Source organism: Mesoplodon mirus, assembly GCF_964341445.2.
Source record: "Mesoplodon mirus genome assembly, chromosome: 19".
In the NCBI taxonomy this organism is placed as follows: Eukaryota; Metazoa; Chordata; class Mammalia; order Artiodactyla; family Ziphiidae; genus Mesoplodon; species Mesoplodon mirus.
The window spans coordinates 13,538,602-13,558,571 of NC_138995.1; the positions used below are offsets into that span (position 1 = coordinate 13,538,602).

Here is a 19,970-nt window from a genome sequence, read left to right on the forward strand (position 1 = left end):
GGATCACCATTGCTAGCAGCTTGGTGAACATTCAATATATTGCCTTCTGTTTGCATATATCACCCCACTTTTCTTTTACAAAAATGAACATTCTACTCACGCTCTTGTGCAACCTGCCTTTTCACTTACCCGTGTATCTTGGACATGTGACATGGATGTGCCTCACTCTCAACAAGCATATTTCCAGTGTGTAGCTGCCTCAGCATTACATCATGGCTCCTAGTGATAGGCACATGGGGGCTTCCACTGTGTTGCTGCCCACGGTGAAAATACCAGTCCCGCTCCTCTCTGAGCCCAGCTGAGACTCACTCAGGATGTATACCTGGAAGTAGAGTTGTTGGGTCAGAGTGGGGACCCTTAACATTTAACACATTGTTAATATAGCCTGCCGAGAAGTTTTTACCACTTTTTGTTATTGCAGTGATAACAAAGATACCTAGTACGTGCTTACCAACCCCCTCTATTATCAATTTTTTAAATTGCCAGTCTGAGTAGCAAAAATAGATTATATAACTGCTTTTTTTTTTTAATTTAGTGATTGGAAAATTTTCAGTTTATTGGTATTCGTATTTTCTGTTTTGGTGTGTTGCCCATTCCTATCTCACCATTTTGCTACTGGCTTGTTAGTCTTCATTGAATTTTAGCCACCTTTCTATTTTAGGAAAATTAGACTGTCTTGAGTGGTGGACGTTTTCCTTTTTGTTTGTCTTTACAAAATCATTTTTTCTTAATACTGCACAAAAGTTTAATATTGGTCAGAATGGCCATCATTAAAAAGTCTATAAACAATGCTGGAGAGGGTGTGGAGAAAAGGGAACCCTCTTGCTCTGTTGGTGGTAATGTAAACTGATGCAGCCACTATGGAGAACAGTATGGAGGTTCCTTAAAACAACTAAAAAAAAGAACTACCATACGACCCAGCAATCGCATTACTGGGCATATGCCCGGAGAAAACCATAATTCAAAGAGTCATGTACCACAATGTTCACTGCAGCTCTATTTACAATAGGCAGGACACGGAAGCAACCTAAGTGTCCATCGACAGATGAATGGATAAAGATGTGGCACATATATACAGTGGCATATTACTCAGCCATAAAAAGAAACGAAATTGAGTTACCTGTAGTGAGGTGGATGGACCTAGAGTCTGTCACACAGAGTGAAGTAAGTCAGAAAGAGAAAAAGAAATACCGTATGCTAACACATATATATGGAATCTAAACAAAAAAAATTCAATTCTGAAGAACCTAGGGGTAGGACAGGAATAAAGACGCAGATGTGGAGAATGGAATTAAGGACACGGGGAGGGAGAAGGGTAAGCTGGGACGAAATGAGAGAGTGGCATGGACATAACATAAACTACCAAATGTAAAACAGCTAGTGGGAAGCAGCCGCATAGCACAGGGAGATCAGCTCAGTGCTATGTGACCACCTAGAGGAGTGGGATAGGGAGGGTGGGAGGGAGGGAGACGCAAGAGGGAGGAGATAACGGGGATATATGCATATGTAGAGCTGATTCACTTTGTTATACAGCAGAAACTAACCATTGTAAAGCAATCACACTCCAATAAAGATGTTAAACAACAACAACAACAAAAAGTTTAATATTGCTCAGACTTCATTATTAAGAAATCTGGATTTCATGTCATGGCTAGAAAACTTTTCCCCATCTCAGTATTATAAATTATTTACTCATGTTTTTGTAGGTTTTGAAGTGTCGTTTTGCCTGCCTGATTTGCTGTGAGTGATTACGGTTACCTGCGGGTGAGTGGGTGTGTGGGCTGGAGCCAAGACTGAGCGACAGGGTCCAGCTGGGATCGGGTGTGAGAGAAAGTGAGACTGATTGTCCTGGGGGTGCAGCAGGTACGGTGACTGCAGGTGTGTCGGGGGCGCATGCAAGCCACTGGTGCGGGAAGGGGTTCTGAGAAGAAAAGTGGGAGCGAGAAGTGGAGCAAGTTTCCAGAGAGGCCGGGACAAGGCGAGGTGGGGTAGAGAGGAAGCAGTGCGAGGGGTGCTCGGGAGACAGGCAAAGAGGGAGAGGAGGTCATGTGCAGTGCCAGCATTCCAGATAAGTGACACCCACTTTGACCCCAAAACACAATAGTGATACAGAAAAGGTAAAACTAGAAAACAAAACATCGCCCGACCTGAAAAACGAGATGAATACTTCTGTGGACCAGTAATGGGGAAAAATGCAAAGCTGCGAGCAGGGCTGAAGCCAAAGCTTGCTGGGCTCCCGTCCGGGGACCGAGCGGCTGCAGGCTGTTAGGTCCCGCTCAGCAGAGGGGCCGGGAAGCGAAGCGCTGCACACAAGACCAGAACTCAAGGCAGCCTCGTCGCTTGGAGGGCGCTGGATTGGAGCTTCGCCTGCACACCAGCTGGACAGAGACTTTCATCAAGACGCAGGCCCAGAAAGGAGACAGGAGGATGCGGATCCCCCTGCAACCGGTAACCCACACCATCCTGTCAACTGCCTGCCTGGTCTGATATCCTCTGATCTCACTGAATCAGCACACCTGGCTCTAGAATAAGGGCGAGAGCGGCGGGGAGCTGGATGGAGCCAATTGCTAAATCCACCTGTGGGGCTTCCCTGGTGGCACAGCGGTTAAGAATCCGCCTGCCAATTCAGGGTACACGGGTTCAAGCCCTGGTCCGGGAGGATCCCACATGCCGCGGAGCAACTAAGTCCGTGAGCCACAACTACTGAGCCTGTGGTCTAGAGCCCGCAAGCCACAACTACTGAGCCTGCGCGCCTAGAGCCCGTGCTCTGCAACAAGAGAAGCCACCACAATGAGAAGCCTGCTCACCGCAACGAAGAGTAGCCCCGGCTTGCTGCAACTAGAGAAAGCCTGCACGCAGCAACGAAGACCCAATGCAGCCAAAATAAATAAATAAATAATTTTTAAAAAGCAAACCCACCTGTGGATTGTGGGGAGAGAAGAAATTGAATGCAAAGAAAGACGCAAACAATAGAGGGAGGGTGGGGAGGGGCAAGATAAGGGTATGGGATTAAGAGATACAAACTACTAGGTATAACATAAATAAGCAGCCAGGATATATTGTACAGCACAGGGAAATACTTTAAATGGAGTATGATCTATAAAAACATTGAATCACTGTGTTGTACACCTGAAACTAATATTGTAAATCAACTATACTTAAAAAAAAAGGTATCAAATTTACCCCAAATAAAATTTATTTTATGGAATGGCCTCATAAAACGCTTAAAGTATGTTTGGATGCTCAAAGAGAAAGCGAAATGATTACATTTCACTGAAAAGAGCAAGAAACTATGAAGTAAATTTGGACAGAGCAGTGGTGTGCTGAAACTCACACAAGCTGGCTGGTAAATCACTGGCAGATTGAAACTGGCTGTGCTGGGAATATTTATACCACAGAAATCAGCAACACTATAAATCAGGGGTTTTAGTTTGTTTTCAGAGACAGTTTACCAGCATACCACTGGGCAGAAATAAAACAAGATTAGAAATTTTAGAAATGAGAAAGCTAGTCATTGAAATAAACTCAATAAATGGGAATCCTAGATTTTAAATCCTAATTATACTCTCACTTTAAGGACAAGAATAAGAACACAACCGAATTTCAGTAGATTCACACAATAAAACTATTTCTTGCTCCCATAAACTCTAAACTGGATGTTTCTGATTGGTTGGCTCTTCTGGACACTTTCCCCTGACTCTTTCCATTGAAAAGAGTGGGTTTTTTTTTTTTTAATAGAATTGATTTTTTTTAGAACAGTTTTAAGTTTATAGAAAGAAAAGGCAAAGTTACCTCATAGCAAAAGAAGGATTGAACTCAGATCCTTCTGAATGCAGACACCATATGTTCTTTCTACGTCACCAAGCCTTCTCCCTGGAGAGAAGCCATGTTGCCAGAAAGAGCCTGTATTATTCTCAGGAGCAGAAACAGTTGTTAGATGAAAGGTGTTGTTTCTATATTCTCGGGGAGCAGGCTGGTCCTGATACCCACAGTTCAGCAAGTGTAAGGGGAGGGGCCATCTTGCATTTTTGTGCGTTAGTTGTCACACAGACAAACTCACCGCAGAAGCTGTGATTTTTCTGGAAGGGTAGTGACAAGGAGCATTGATTCCTAATTCACTCAGAAAGGAATAATTTGATTTTTTAAAGTGTTTTAGGATTTCACCCTTCCCCTCACCAAGCCAGAAATGATGTTTTCCTACTTTGCCAAATATGTCACAGGCAGCAGTTCCTTGCCTGCTGAATGGCAGCCCTCAGCCGTTCATTCCTCTGATGGGTAAAATATTTAATTGCTTCCTGCCCTTCCTCTAGCATCCAGCCAGAGTGCCAGCCAAGTGTGTATCCACCACCCCTGGTCAGGCCATAAATCGAAATGTTTCTCTCCAAAGAGCCCTCTGTGTTCAGACTGTATTACTGCTCACTCAAACATGGTGCCTCTTCCAGAGGAACACGCATCCCTGCTAGCCTGAGGCATGGACGTGGGACTTCTCTGACATCAAGGAAATGTGAACTTCTTGACAGAAGCATTCAGAGTCAGCCTGTGGCTCACCAGATACTCTTTTCCTGGCCCTGAAACAACAGATCCACCACAGACGGCACTCCTTTCTGTCTGGGTCCCAGAGTGACCATGATGAGCACAGCCCGTGATGGAAAAGTGGCTTGAGTGAGAAACAAATTTTGTTGTTTTAAGCCACTGCGAGTTTGAAGGGTGTTTGTTACTGTAGCACAACCTAGCTTATCCTGACCACCCTCCCTGCCTTGGAACGGCTGGTTCCCTGTCCCATCACCCTAAGGTCAACCCAGATCATAGATATGCTCCATCTAGGTACACAAAATTCCCAAGCAGCTTCTTGATCCACTATTTCAGAGGAGAGAACAATTTCCAATTCCCAATTATTTTAAAAGCCTCCATCATGACAGAGAAGGGTTAAATAAACAACCACAAAAAATCAGCTCTGTGGAGACAGAGGAAAACAGAGGAAGAAAAAGGTGTCTGCTAGTATGTGATTAAACACCACACTTACCTAACTTTCCTTTCCAAGAGCTCACTGAATTTATAGGGAAGGAAGGAAAAAGGTATAAACTCACATGGACAAATAAAATGGAAGCAGTTACACTGGAAGAGGGAATTTAACAAAATGTTTGGAACACACAGAAAAATGAATGAAAAATCTCCAATTTTTAGTAATACAGGGAACTATATAGAGCATGAAAAAAATTCCAATCCAAAAACCAGCTACAAAGCTGATAATATTCTGTTTGAATATATCAAAGAACTACTACTTTTAGGGTTTTATTTTTAACATTTAGCTCTGTTCACTTGGCATTTTAGTGAATGGTTTAGGCTATGGATCTAATTTCATCTTTTTCCAGATGGTTATCTAGTTATCCCAATAAAATTTATTTAAATAACCATCTTTTCCTAAGTGATTTGAGAGACCATCTCTATTATAAACCAAATTTCCATGCAGACTTGGGTCTAGGTAATCAGACTAATGAAAGAGAATTGAGTATCCAGAAATACTCAAGTGAATATGGAATGTCACTTGACAGGGTGGTGGTCACCTTCAGGGGAAGGAAGGGGGCTGTGCTTGGCAAGGAAGATGGAACAGGGAGGCCTCTGGGGTGCTTGCACAACCTGAGTGGTGGCTACATGAGTGTTCATCTTAAATTAAGGAACCGCCATACTGTTTTTCATAGTGGCTGCATCAATTTCAATTTCCCCCAACAGGGCACAAGGGTTCCCTTTGTTCCACATCCTCACCAGCGCTTGTTATCTCTTGTCTTTCTGATAACAGCTGTTCTAACAGGAGTGTGGTGATATCTCATTATGGCTTTGATTTGCATTTCCCTGATGATTAATGATGTTGCATATCTTTTCATGTACCTGGTGACCATCTGTATGTCTTCATTGGAGATATTCATATCTGCCTATTTTTTAATCAGATTGGGGTTTTTTTGCTATTGAGTTATATGAGTTCTTTATATATTTTGGTTTCAGGTTTTACATTTAAGTTTAATCCATTTGGAGTTAATTTTTTTGAGTGGTGTGAGATAGGGGTCCAGTTTCATTCTTTTGCATGTGCATATAGAACTACCATATGATCCGACAATTCCACTTCTGGGTACACATCCAAAAGAATAAAATCACTGTCTTGAAGAGACATCTACACCCCCATGTTCACTGCAGCATTATTTACAATAGCCAAGACATGGAAATAATCTAAATGTCCATCAACAGATGAATTAATAAAGAAAATGTCGGGCACATATACACAATGAAATATTCAGCCATAAAAAAGGAAATCCTGCCTTTTGCAACAACATGGATGGACACTGAGGGCATTATGCTAACTGAAATAAGTCAGATGGAGAAAGACAAATACTGTATGGTCTCACTTTTACATGGAACCTAAAAAAACTAAATTCACAGAAACAGAGAGCAGATTGGTGCTTGCCAGGGTGGGGGAACGGGTGAAGGTGGTCAAAAGGTATAAACTTCTAGTTACAAGATAAATAAGCTCTGGGGATGTAATGTACAGTGTGGTGATTACAGTTAACAATATTTTACTGTATGTTTGAAAGTTGCTAAGAGAGTAGATATTGAAAGTTCTCATCACACACACAAATATTTTAACTATATGATGTGATGTGTTAACTAATCTTATTGTGGTAATCATTTTGCAATATACACACACATAAAATCACTATGTGTATACCTTATATACATATATAAATTTCTATGTCAATTGTATCTCAATAAAGCTGGAAAAATAAAATTCTAGCTTTTCCAGTTCTTCCATATAACATGTTCAATCACCTCTTTTTTCTTCAGTCCATTTTGATATCCAAATGCCAGTGGAAATTGCTTTTCCTTTACCACAGGAATTATATAATTCTATCTATTTATAATCTATAATCTATATGTATTATATAATATTCCATCTTTGCTTTACGAAATAAATGTCCATTATGGAGCTTTTAAAAAATAATAATTCATGAAGCTATATATTTTTGTACATTTATTCTTATGCTCTTTTCTGTTTATGCATTATATCCCACAACAAAAATAGTTTTAAAAAATTAATTTAAAAATGTATTAGTCAGGGGCTTCCCTGGTGGCACAGTGGTTGAGAGTCCACCTGCCAATGCAGGGGACAGAGGTTCGTGCCCCAGTGCGGGAGGATCCCGCATGCCGCGGAGCGGCTGGGCCCGTGAGCCATGGCCGCTGAGCCTGCGCGTCCGGAGCCTGTGCTCCGCAACAAACAAACAAAAAATATATTAGTCGGGGGACTTCCCTGGTGGCGCAGTGGTTGAGAATCCACCTGCCAATGCAGGCAACACGGGTTCGATACCTGGTCCGGGAAGATCCTACATGCCGCAGAGTAACTAAGCCCATGCGCCACAACTACTGAGCCTGTGCTCTAGAGCCCGTGAGCCACAACTACTGAGCCTGCACTCTAGAGCCTGCATGCTGCAAATACTGAGCCCACATCCCGCAACTACTGAGCCCACATGCCGCAACTACTGAAGCCTGCACGCTCTAGAGCCCATGCTCTGCAACAAGAGAAGCCACTGCAATGAGAAGGCTGCAACGAAGCCTTCGTTGCACTGCAACGAAGAGTAGCGCCCACTTGCCACAACTAGAGAAAGTCCGCATGCAGCAACGAAGACCCAATGCAGCCAAAAAACAAAAATTTTTAAAAACCCCATCATTTCAAAACAATGTCTTTAAAAAAAAAATGTATTAGTCATGCACCTCTATGCTTCAGAGCAGCACTATTTACAATAGCCAAGACCTGGAAACAACCTGAATCTCCATCGACAGATGAATGGATAAAGAAAATGTGGTACATACAGTGGAATATTACTCAGCCACGAAAAAGAATGAAATAATGCCATTTGCAGCAACATGGATGCAACTAGAGATTATCATACTAAGTGAAGTAAATCAGAAAGAGCAAGACAGGGCTACCCTGGTGGCGCAGTGGTTGAGAGCCCGCCTGCCGATGCAGGGGACGTGGGTTCATGCCCCCGTCTGGGAAGATCCCACATGCCGCGGAGTGGCTAGGCCCGTGAGCCATGGCTGCTGAGCTGCGCGTCCGGAGCCTGTGCTCGGCAACGGGAGAGGCCACAACAGTGAGAGGCCCGCGTACCGCAAAAAAAAAAAAAAAAAAAAAAAAAAAAAAAGAAAGAGCAAGACATATACCGTATGATATCACTTATATGTGGAAGCTACAATGTGACAAAAATGAACATATCTACGAAACAGAAACAGACTCACAGACGTAGAGAACAGACTTGTGGTTGCCAAGGGGGAGGTGGGGTGGGAGGAAGGAAGGATTGGGAGTTCAGGATTAGCAGGTACGAACTATTATATATATAGAATGGATAAACAACAAGGTCCTACTGTATAGTACAGGGAACTATATTCAATATCCTGTGATAAATCATAATGGAAAAGAATATGAACAAGAATATATATGTAGGGCTTCCCTGGTGTCGTAGTGGTTGAGAATCCGCCTGCCAATGCAGGGGACACAGGTTCAAGCCCTGGTCCGGGAAGATCCCACATGCCACGGAGCAACTAAGCAAGTGTGCCACAACTACTGAGCCCATGTGCCTAGAGCCCATGCTCCGCAATGAGAAGCCCGTGCACCGCAATGAAGAGTAGCCCCCACTCACTGCAACTAGAGAAAGCCCATGCACAGTAACAAAGACCCAAAAGCAGCCAAAAAACAAAAAATTTTTAAAAAAGAATATATATGTATAACTGAATCACTTTGCTGTATAGCAGAAATTAACACAATATTATAAATCAACTATACTTCAATAAAAAATTTTTTTAATGTAGTAGTGATTGGGGCACCATCTTTAAAGAATTCTGGTGGCTGTTATGTGAGGGTCAGAAAAGAATGGATCTCAGTCTGACAAAGACGAGAAAGCCGTGCCTCCCCACCTGACACAGGGAGGCACATTTACCACAACAATCCAGTTTGGCAATTAGAGTTCTGACCTATAAACATTTGGGACAACAGTTAATCGACCATTAAGGTCCCCAGAAGTAAAACAGATGCTGGGCAGCCTACTAAGGTACAGCTTGATGTGTACGGGAGGGAACATTCTAGGAGTGCCGAGAAGAAACCTGAGTCACAGTGATGGGAATTTTTGGCTTCTTACCCAGTTCCCAGACCAAATCCGGTCACATGCCTGGAATCTTTTTCAAGGCGATCTCAGGGTCCTTTGAGGAACTATTCTCTGATGTAGCAGGTATGTAGTGTGGCTCATCCCCCAAGCTTTTCCAGAGGAACCTATTTCCTGGAGTGACAGTGCACTGGGGAAAGGGAAATACCCAGACCATCAGGAGTTATCAGACACTGGCTCTAAGACCCACATGCCAACGTAGTCCACCTTATTATGAGAGTTGGAGCTTACTATGCCTAATGATAGATGGAGCTCTGGTCCAAGTCCATTTAATGGTGGGTCCAATGAGACCACAGACCCATTTTAAGGTAATTTCCTTAGTTTCAAAAGGAAAGAGAGATATTTACTACCTGGCAAAATCACCATATTGACAACCAGACCCGTGGAGGGAAGGTGATTATGATGGGATGGGCCTAATAGAAGTCCCTGGAACTATCTCCAACATGGTAAGTCAAACTCAATACCACATTCCAGCAGGATTTGCAGAGATTGGTGCTGCTATCCAAAGTGAGCTATGGAAGGGTGGGTGACTTCTTCCTCGTTTCATTCACTCACCATCTGAATCATGGAGACTGACAGTAGCTTATTGCAAAGGTAAACAAGCGGCAATGCTAACCTATGGTTCCAGATGGGATATCTTTGCTGAATCAAAGCAACACAGTCCTTGGCCAACATTAAAAAAAAAAAAAAAAAGACACATGATTTGGTGAGACTCCTGATTCTGGAGGTAACAGGTACAACATCTGGAGTGCTGCTCCCACAAAGTGTGGTGACCCACAACCCATAAGACTGGGGCCCAGATAAGAAACAATTCTCGGAAGCCCAGGCTATGTGCACGTCATCTGGACGCTGGACCTTAGCACTCAGCCAACCAAATGCTATTGGAGAGGGTCTGTGGCAGAGAGATGTCATATGCAGCCTACGGTAACTCCAAATAAGAGAATTACAGCCCAGAGTCCTAGGGTTTTAGAAAAAGACCTACGCCCTCCTCCACCAAAAAGTATTCTCCATTTGAAAAGCAACTCTGGGCTTGCTCTTGAGCATTGACAGAAACTGGATTGCAGGACACCAAGTGACTACAGACTCTAAGAGAGATCCATCGTGAGGCCCACATTATCTGATCCACCAGACTATAAAACTGTACATTCAGTGGCATTCCGTTGCATGATGGAAGTGGGCTTGAGTGGGTCCAGACAGCCCAGTTAACAGCACAGGCAGTTACCACAGAGCCCTGTGGCACCAGCTCCTACCATTCTGCCAATTCCCTGCCCACCCACACCTATGGCATCATGGTAAGTTCCACAGAACCTGGAAAAGGAGGGGGGGAAAGCCCCATCTTGGTGCCTGCTGGATCTGCATGCTGTGCTGGCGCCTTGCAGTGGACAGTGTCTGCCCTGCTGATCGACTCAGGGGCCCTGAAGGACAGTGGTGAAGGCCACCTTCCCAGAAGGCATAGCTGGCAGCTGGGGGTTGGGAAGCCTCACGTATAAGGAAAGGGTGGGAGTCGTGCCCTCCCCTCTTCACATCCACCCACAACAGTCTTAGCCATTACGTGATCACAACTTCCCACTGACAGATACACCTTTTCACCAGCAAACACATTTCAGAACAAACAAACGACTATATAGTTTCTTTGCTCTTTTTAATTCAGAAAGAGAAAGGGCAGAAAATAAAACAACATTTGTTTAAATAATTGTTGTAGAAAAGAAGATCTGGGCCGGATGCTGGGACCTACCTCTTCCAGAATGGGGATTTATTAATGTTTTAAACAAAACAAAATCCAAACAAAAGGAGAAAAAGGAACAGAAAAGAAATAAATTATTCTGCTCAATACTGTTTGGCATATTGCATTGTTTTTTCATCTTTGAAACACTCAAAAGAGCCTCTTCAGGAAGCACTGAGATGAGACTGGCAAGAATACCTGGTACCTTGACTCTACAATGACAGCGGGAGGTGGTGAGAGAGGCGTTCCGCTAAAGGCCCCCCTAACCCACCCGCATTCTTTACTCCTCCTACTTCTGGAATTGGGAAGGGACAGACTCAAGCTAAGTTCTCAATATATTAACTTTTGGGGGTGCCCAGTGCCTTGCCCTAACCCTCTAATACACTCCCCTGCTGGCTACTGTTCCCCCAGCCAGCTGCAGGAACTACACCAATGGCCAGGAGGCTGCCGGGTGGTATCAACTCACCAAGAAAAAAGGGTGCTTTTTGTGTTCGTCACTGTTGGGAAGGGGGATCCTTTTAGTGGTTTGGAAGCTTCACAGAAGCCCTTTCACTTCCCCAACCTTGAAAGGTGAGAACACCTTCAGCAGCCTCCTCTAGGGACTTAAGCTGGGTTCAGTCATGCAAGTAGCTTCCAGCTGTAACCTCTGGTTGTTAGCTTCGCAGCCCTTCTAGAGCTGGAAATGGAAAGTGGGTTAGAGGAAAAAGGCAGCAGGTGAGCAAGGGGGAAGGGATGTGTGGGCAGGGGAGGAGGCATGCAGGGGCAAGTCTACTCCTCCCCAGCTATTTGCATGGCCAGCTTACTATTTGCAAAGAATCTGTTGGCCAGCCACCCCTAATAACTTCAGATTAGCTAAATCATGAGCCCAAAGCATCTCCAGCCTTCTTTCCTACGTGTTGCTCCCTCTCCCTAAAGCCAGACAAAGGGGGAAGGGCGGGGAGCAGCAGTGCCCCAATCACAGGGCAAGTTTTGATTTTTTTTTTCCCCCAGATAGAGCAACAAGTAGGCTGGGGAGGGGGCCCAGGGCCTAGGGAGAGACACTTTAAAAAGGTTGTGGGCGAACAACAGGGACCGAGGGTACTCGTGAGTGTACCTTACATCTGATGTGACGGGGCTTCCTTGTCTCCTGCCCTATTCTTACACCTGTGTTCCAGAGTTAAGCCCTAAGTGAATTCCGCCCCCAGCAAGACGTGAAAACAATTCTAGTTTTCTGGTGAGACACTAAATGCCATGGTCAGAAAGGCCATTCCATAGGGTGGCCAAAGGCGGGAGGGGAGGAGGCAGGAGGAGGGGACCCACGTACCCTCTGGATTCTCACCGCACTTCTTTGGTGGGTTTGCACTCACCCATCTGCGCCTGACCAATAAAGGAAATGTAGGGTCTAGTTCTCTCGGAGGTCCAGAGCGGTTTGGGAGGGCTCTAACTTTTCCCCTGGGGAAAAACGCGCTCCTTGGAAACCACCTGACCACCCGCCGACCACCCGAAAGCCTCCGCGAACGCCCCTCCGCCCGCCCCGAGGCCACGAGGGACCCCCGGGAAGGGGAGGCCGGGCCGCTACTGTCCCGCACCTTCCCCACCGTTTCCTCCTCCGCGCCCCCTGCGGGGTCAGGCCGGCCGGCGACTGAGCCGCCTCCGGCCGAGCCTGAGGAAAGTACTTCTTGGGGCCGGAACAAACTTTGAAAGCGTGAAATATCGATAAAATCCTACCCAAAAGCATACGGGAGTGGGGATTGATCGGCCGCCGGCCCGCCTCCGAAGGCCATTGATTGGAGGAGACGGGCCCCAGCGCCGGAAGTTCTCCTTGAGTCGCATGATTGGCTGGGAGAAACAGAGGCTCCGGCCAGTGGCAGCGCTGATTGATGCTAGGCCCAGGCAGCGCCCAGAGTCTCGTGATTGGCGGAGGATAGCCGGCGCTCGCTAGACTGAAGCATGATTAGTCCAACTGCGGCGGCGTCGCTCCCGATTGCCTGCTGACGCCCAATAGGGCGCCGCGCCCGCGCTTAGGCCACCACCCCCGGGCTGACCCTGAGTCCCGGCTGGAGCGCTTCCCGGCGCCTCGCGGTAGGGCCGGAAGAGTCACGGCTGGGTCTGGCTCAGTTCCCTCGGTAGACCGCGATCTTGCTGGCCTTGGCCAGCATGTCGATGATGTGGGCCTCGAAGTCGGCGTCATGCACGCCCGTCTTCCGGAACTCGCCCGCGTACCGGTTATTCTCCCAGTAGTGGTGCCAGTTGCCCCGGCTGTCGGCCCCGAACCCGTACACGTTCACCTGCGGGGGAGGGCGGCGCGGGTCACCCCAAGTCGGGGACCAGGGAGCAGAGGGCGCGGGAGAGCCTCGGGTCGTGGTGCGGAAGGAGAGGGGAGCCGCGACGAGCCGCCCCCAGCCAGAGGCCGGCAGCTCATCAATTTACAGCGCGCGGTTAGACCGGGAACACCCAGCCCTGAAGCTAAGGACACTGTCCCAGAGGGAGACTGCTGCTCCCTTCCGGTTCTCCTTCCAACCACCCTCTGATTACATCAAGAACACCTCAGTTTGGGGCTAGTCCGTGACAGCTCTCTAACCCTTGCTAACTGTTTTTTTTTAATTTAATGGAGTACTTTTATTGAAAGCTGGTCAAGTACCCAGTACCATACACTGAAGAGTTTACTGGCAAAAGTGGGTGTGCTGGGCATGAACACTACCGTGTATGGCACAGTAGCTCCCCCTGCTAGAGAGATGGTCTCCTTGAATGACTAACCTACATTTTTAACACAGTAGGCCTGGGGTCCACAGCTGTGGAAGACACCATCCTGCTGAAACTTAACTACGTTGTTTCCATTCCATTTACGTTTATGCTTATTGTTTATGGCAAGTAATATCAATTATGGTAGTAGTATTCAATTTCCTTTTTAAATTTAACGTTTCAATGAAATGGTTTCAGACTTGGTAAAATCATGAAAGTAGTTAAGTCTGGGAAATGCAGATCTATACCTTACAACCTAGAAATTGGGGGAATGAAAGCCACTTTGTTTTTTCCTGCAAAAACACATTCCCCTTGAGGCACTGCTAAGCCCCGACAAGGGCTGACTCCCTCTCGTCTATGAGTCCCGCTATTTTATCAACTACCCACCTCATCACACACATGCAGAGCAAAGAAGAGTACCAGCATCCCAGTGGAAGGGTACCGCCCATGATGCTCTGTCCACCTGTCGTGGATGTACTTGAAGAAGGCTGGGTTGTAGATCTGGACCTGGGAGGAGAAGATGGAATGAGCACATGAGGGCTTCTGGGGCCTGGAGGCTCAGGCCAGGCTCTGAGCAGCTTTTGCCGGTCCCTCCATGCTTGCCAGTGGACCTGTTCATCAGGGTTCTCTGGTTCCCGCAGCCTCTGTGTGGGGTCAGGCATACCAGCAGATGGGGACTCTGAAGGTTCTAGAAGGGTTTTGGGGGGTATCTGAACCACAAGGCCGGTCTGCACTGTTTCCTCTGGGGTGGGGATGAAGAAGGGGGAGGAGGAAACTTACCTTTTCTTTGTCCACTCGAAGGAAGGACTTCACTGGGGCATAGGTGCTGAAAGCAGAAAGAAAAATAACACTGAGATGGATCCGTGGACCCAGGGATGCCTTTTCTCCCACTGAGGCCCAAGTGATGACAGCCTCACGACAGGCTCCCCTGCTTCCAGACTGCTGTCCCATAGCACATCACTGCAGTTCCTTGCTCAGAAACCTTCAGTGGCTCCCTATGTCCTTCAAGATGAAATAAAGATGTTTTAGACAAGCACTGGGGCCTTCCATAACCCAGACCCAACTTTTCTTCCCACAAGGCTCTGCTGTGATCATCTCACACCCACCATGTTTGTGCTCTTACCTCTGCCCACAATAGCCCTCTTGCTACTCTCCTCATATTTGGCACAAAGCCCTCCTTCCCTATTAGTCAGCCATGGTGCCTGTAACCTACACTCCCATTTCTGAGTATCCATGGGACTTAAACTCTACAGCACTTATTTTAGCCCTTATGACTCGCAAACGTAAGATAAAGTCAGAAAACTTTATACTTTATACTTATACTTCCGTGTCTAAAAAATACGTGGTGACAACAGGCAAAAGGTGGCAACAATCCAATTGTCCATTGACAGATGAATGGATCAACAAATCTGGTATATCCATACACTAGAATACTATGCAGCCTTTAAAAGGGATGAAATCCTGACACAGGCTACAACATGAATGAACCTTGAAAACATTATGCTACTGAAATAAGCCAGACGCAAAAGGACAAACACTGTATCATTCCACTTGTATGAAGTACCTAGAATAGTCAAATCATAGAAACAGAAAGAATAGTGGTTATCAGAGGCTGGTGGGAGGGGGGAATGGGGAGTTACTGTTTAGTGTGTACAGAGTTTTCATTTGAGATAATGAAAAAGTTCCGGAGATGGGCTGTGGTGAGGTTTGCCCAGCCATGTGAATGTACTTAATGCTAATGAACTGTGTGGTTAAAAGGGTGTATTTTGTTACACGCATACATTTTTACACACACACACAAACCTTGGTGAGACAGAGAGTAGATTAGTGGTTGCCTAGGGCTGGGGCAGGGAGGAGGGAGTGGGGGAGATGGCTAAGGGGTACAGGAGTACCTTCAGATTATCTTCATCTTTAGAACATGCATGTATTCTAAAATTAATTGTGGTGATGGTTACACAACTCTGTAGACATACTAAAAGCCCCTGAACTGTACATCTTCAATGTGTGAATTGTATGGTATGTGAATTATATCTCAATAAAGCTGTTAAAAAAAAACTACTTGGTGAATTGAATTTCCTGAGGTTCCCAGCTGTGATTGGGCAACTGCCTCCAAAGAAAGTTCTCAGAAGGCAGAGCTCCCACAGTGGAAGCTACCTCCTAGAAAGGAGATCTGGAAAAGTGTCCTTCTCCACCTTTCTACCATCAGTGTGCTGGCTGCCACCATGCAGGGAGTGACCCAAAACAAGCTGTGGCCTCGGCTAACCACCGTTTTGGGCCCTCCCTACCACTGCTTCTCTCCTCACCTGCCCCTCTTGGCCAAAATATTCAATTAAAGGAATTCTAAGATCCGTTCCCTGGACAACTCCTCCCAAGGTGGGCCTGTCACCCATATCCCACTTCTAGCCAGCAGAGGAGCTCACAATCGGATCTGCCCCGTGGACAGGGCGCTGGCGATCCACAGTAGGTCCAGGGCTTTGAAGGGCACCAGCACGAAGCTGACGTTGGCGGGCAGGTTCTTGGCACTCTCGGGGTACATGAAATGGTGGGTGGTTCGGCTGCCGACATCCTGCTCAAAGCCCACGGTTGGCGCCTGATTCATCCTGAAGGGACAAGAGGGTGGCATGAGAAGACACCACTGTGGAAAACTGGTACAAGAGTTTTAGAGGACAGTTGTTGCTGGCCATCAAACATGTAAATAGGTGTGCACTTACCCAGCAATTCCATTCTTAAAATTTATCCTATAAAAATGGCTGCATAAGTGTGCAAAGGATATCCACTGCAGTATTATTTACAATAGTGAAAAGGAAAACCAATCAAACAATAGAGAACTGGTTAATACATTTTGGTACATTCATGTAACAGAATAGCATGTAGTCATCAGAATGAACAAAGTAGATTTACATGTGCTGGTAAGAAATACGTCCTAGAGCTATTGAGTGAAAAAAACCAAGTGGCGTGAGGAATCTCACTTCTTTCCTTTTAACACATATCTTTTGAATACCTGTGCAGTCAGAGGAAATTACAACACAGAAAAGGAAAACTGAAAATTAGATAGTGTGATTCCATTTTTTGTGAAAGAAAAAAAAGAAAAAGAAAGGATAGAAGGAGAGGGGGGAGAGAGAGAGAGAGAGAAAGGAAGGAAGAAAGGAAGGAATGAAGGAAGGAGGGAAGGGAGGAAGAATAAAAACTAACTTTTGTAAATGAATAGAAAAAAAGTGGAAGAGTATTAACATTTTAACAATGGTTACTCTTAGGGAATGGGATAATTCACTTTTTAAAAGTATGTTTCATTTTTAGCTGCGTTGGGTCTTTGTTGCTGCGTGCAGGCTTTCTCTAGTTGCGGTGAGCGGGGGCTACTCTTTGCTGCGGTGCGCTGGCTTCTCACTGTGGTGGCTTCTCTTGTTGTGGAGCACAGGCTCTAGGTGCGCGGGCTTCAGTAGTTGTGGCACGTGGGCTCAGCAGTTGTGGCTCGTGGGCTCTAGAGCACAGGCTCAGTAGTTGTGGCGCACGGGCTTAGTTGCTCCATGGCATGTGGGATCTTCCCAGCCCAGGGCTCAAACCCATGTCCCCTGCATGGGCAGGCGGATTCTTAACCACTGCGCCACCAGGGAAGTCCTGGATAATTCACTTTTTAGTGCGTACATTTCTGGTTTTTTTTTTTCCCAATAACAAGCACATATTACTTTTATAATTTTTTTTTAAAGAAAAGACAGCCTTTCACAGCTTACAGCTCACCTGGCTGTTCTGTCCTCTTTCCTAGAAGACATGGAAGCAAGACAAGAAGCTGAAGCACCCCTTCGGCCCCCGGGCGGATGGCTCAGTTCTGCCCGTCTCAGCCACCCTGTCCCTGCACTTTAAGTTCTTGTCTCCCTTTCCACTCCAAGGCCAAGAGGGATGCCTGCGTTCTCACAGAGCCCGCCCTCAGCTGTCCCGGGCAGACGTGCAGTGTGGAGCTGTCTCTCCTCTGCTGTCTTAGAAGGACCTGGAACCCCAGAGCAATCTCCCCCCTGCCCATTCCCCGGGCTGTGACACACCAAGAAGGCTTCTAACTCCTTTCAAGTGGTGCAAAACAGGATCAAAGCTCCCTTTTTTTTTGGTGAGCATCTTAAAAACAAGTGATCCAGCTTTAAACACAAAACTGTTGGCCTTTTCTGTTGTGACGCATTCTGAGGACATTCCTATCTTGTGTGGATCCCAATTCAGAATCATACCACCTAGGCGGGTGACTGTAACCTGGGCCTCCACTGGGGACACAGGGATCTGGGAGAGAGGGAGCAAAGTCTCCTCCATGTGCTCTCCCAGCTTTTTATGCCCGTTCGAACGTTCCCTGTCCATAAAGTGGCCAGCACCCCCTAGCTGGGCCCTGTGTCACAGGGGTCCCCCTACTGGCTCCCTTCTGCCCATCTCCCATTGATGGCATGATGTGGTGACAGTGTGTCCAGGATGCCTGCCCCCCGCCCCCCGCACTGGTCGATGTGCTGTACCTCATGCCTCTCTGGTTCCCTTCCCTTGAGGGACTGGAGGGTACTTTGGGCTGGGAAACCAGGAGTGGCCTGATTTGGAACTAGAGAGTGAGTCTTTGTTCTCAGCCACTTCAGCTGCAGTCTGCTTCAAGCAGAAGCCTAGAAACTTTCCTGCAGTACCAGCTGTGCTCTGGCCCCCGAACAGGGATTAAGATCCTGCCTCTCTTCTCCCAAATCCATTTCTTTAGAACTGCCAGTCTGCCTGCCGTCTGGGTACTCCTCTGATGTCTTGGTCTTTAGGATTCAGAAATACTGTCTCCTAGAGGGGATGAGAAGTACTTTTCCCATTCATTAATAACAGTTTGCTGGGACTGCTACAGCTCCACACACAGCATTGGTCCTATTGTCACCAAAGCCACAGTCTGGATCTGCCTCTGCCATGACAGCCCTGGGGTCTGTGAGCAGGAACAGAGCAGCTGGAGAGGAAGCCTTAATGGGGATGATGTTTCTCAGCTGGTGGCTGTGGGTGCCTGGATTTGGCCTAGCATCCCCCTCTCCCCCCACCCCTCAACCATTCTCAACATGAGAAAGGTTCTGCAAGGAATGTTGAAAGCCTCAGAGACATATTGCTGCCTTGGTGTTGCTATGGAGACAGCAACAGTTTCTAAGACAAAGCCCTTCCCCCTGCCTCCTGGGAAACCTGGTCTTTCTGCAGTGCTCATCTTAAAGAGATGCTTAGTGAAAACTGGGCATTTTCAGTATCTTTACTCTTAGGGCTCTTCCTCCACCAAGGAGTGGGATGGAAGGATCCCCACTGTGGCATTTCCTGCCGCAAGTCTAGGGAGGTAAGTCAGAAAACAAGGAAGTTCAGAAGCAGAATGAGCAGCCCATGTCCGGGTCACAAATCTACCTCTTGTCCCTGCTCACACTTGGGCTCCCTGCTCCTGTCTTCGTCTGGAATGAGTGCCCTCCCGGCCCTTCTCTGTTCCTCAACGCTGGGCACAGATGTCTGTAGAATGAATGAGCCCCTGCACAATCGAAATGCTATGAGGTAAAGGTAAGGGATGGGAGCCCAAAGCAGGCACCGACAGCTCCTTTTTCTGCCTAGGACGCCCCTCCTCTGCCAGAGGCATCACCTGTGGCTATTAAGCAAGACACTAGTTTGGGGCCCACACTCCCGGCCCAACTGCTAAAAGGGACCAGGCAGGTGAAAGGGCCTCTGGGGGGAGTTTTCACAAGACATCAGCCAGGAGTCTAGTTTCAGCTCTTTACAGAGGCATTCAGAGTTGGAAGCTGAGCGCGGGCCTCAAGCAAAGTTCAGAATGACAGTTCTGCCTCCTCATCCACCCCGACAAACACAAGTGAGAGATTTGAGCCTCTGTCACAGCACCCCCGGCAGCTGGCCGCTCCTACGCCGCCGGACAAGGCCAAGGAGGCCAGGGCCCCCTCCTGGAGGCCGGTCCTGGGTCCAGCCTTGAGCTCCCTGGGACTTACCTCATGATGAAGTTGTGCCCGTCCACATCCGGCCCGTAGCCAGAGCCCCGCAGGTTGCCCGAGTTCCCCACCACAGCACAGCGCCGGCACCGGCGGGGGTCCCGGAAACGGTAGGGGTTCTCGCCTGGTACTATCTGGAACAGCTTCTCCAGCACCTCGTTGGTGTTGTGTGACTTGAACTGGGGCTGCAACATCTGGGGAGGGGAGGGGAGAAGAAAGCAGGAGGGGTGTGATCGGGAGGGGACTCCCACCTGCTCCCTCCCTGCCCTCACCCTCCAGGGTCCAAGCAGCGCAGGCCTCCTACCCGGGCTGTCAGGGGGCGGAAGTCCTCCCTGAGCTGTAAGGACCCTCCCCTTGTTCAACAAC

The 19,970-nt window shown here is 47.2% G+C and overlaps 1 protein-coding gene and 1 long non-coding RNA gene across 8 annotated transcripts in view; both read right to left on the bottom strand.

Annotated features, from left to right (window-relative positions):
- Positions 1 to 38: 38 nt before the first annotated feature.
- Positions 39 to 10,543, bottom strand: LOC309795668. 2 transcript variants are annotated; one of them, XR_014292308.1, is made up of 3 exons: positions 9,668 to 10,543; positions 9,180 to 9,333; positions 39 to 322 (listed from the first exon to the last, which is right to left on the bottom strand). It is a non-coding gene; the product is annotated as an uncharacterized lncRNA (long non-coding RNA). The 2 variants fall into 2 exon arrangements; XR_014292309.1 differs by having other exon boundaries at positions 9,554 to 10,543.
- Positions 10,544 to 12,601: 2,058 nt separating this feature from the next.
- ST3GAL2 (ST3 beta-galactoside alpha-2,3-sialyltransferase 2) overlaps positions 12,602 to 19,970 on the bottom strand; it is a 42,914-nt gene continuing 35,545 nt past the window's right edge. For all 6 annotated transcript variants that reach the window (XM_082608260.1, XM_082608256.1, XM_082608257.1 and 3 more), the window contains 5 exons: positions 19,605 to 19,798; positions 16,068 to 16,247; positions 14,428 to 14,473; positions 14,035 to 14,154; positions 12,602 to 13,193 (listed from right to left, as the gene is read on the bottom strand). In XM_082608260.1, coding sequence (XP_082464386.1) covers positions 13,020 to 13,193; positions 14,035 to 14,154; positions 14,428 to 14,473; positions 16,068 to 16,247; positions 19,605 to 19,798 — 714 coding nt within the window. In that variant the 3' untranslated portion in view covers positions 12,602 to 13,019. The remainder of the gene's footprint in view (positions 13,194 to 14,034; positions 14,155 to 14,427; positions 14,474 to 16,067; positions 16,248 to 19,604; positions 19,799 to 19,970) is intronic.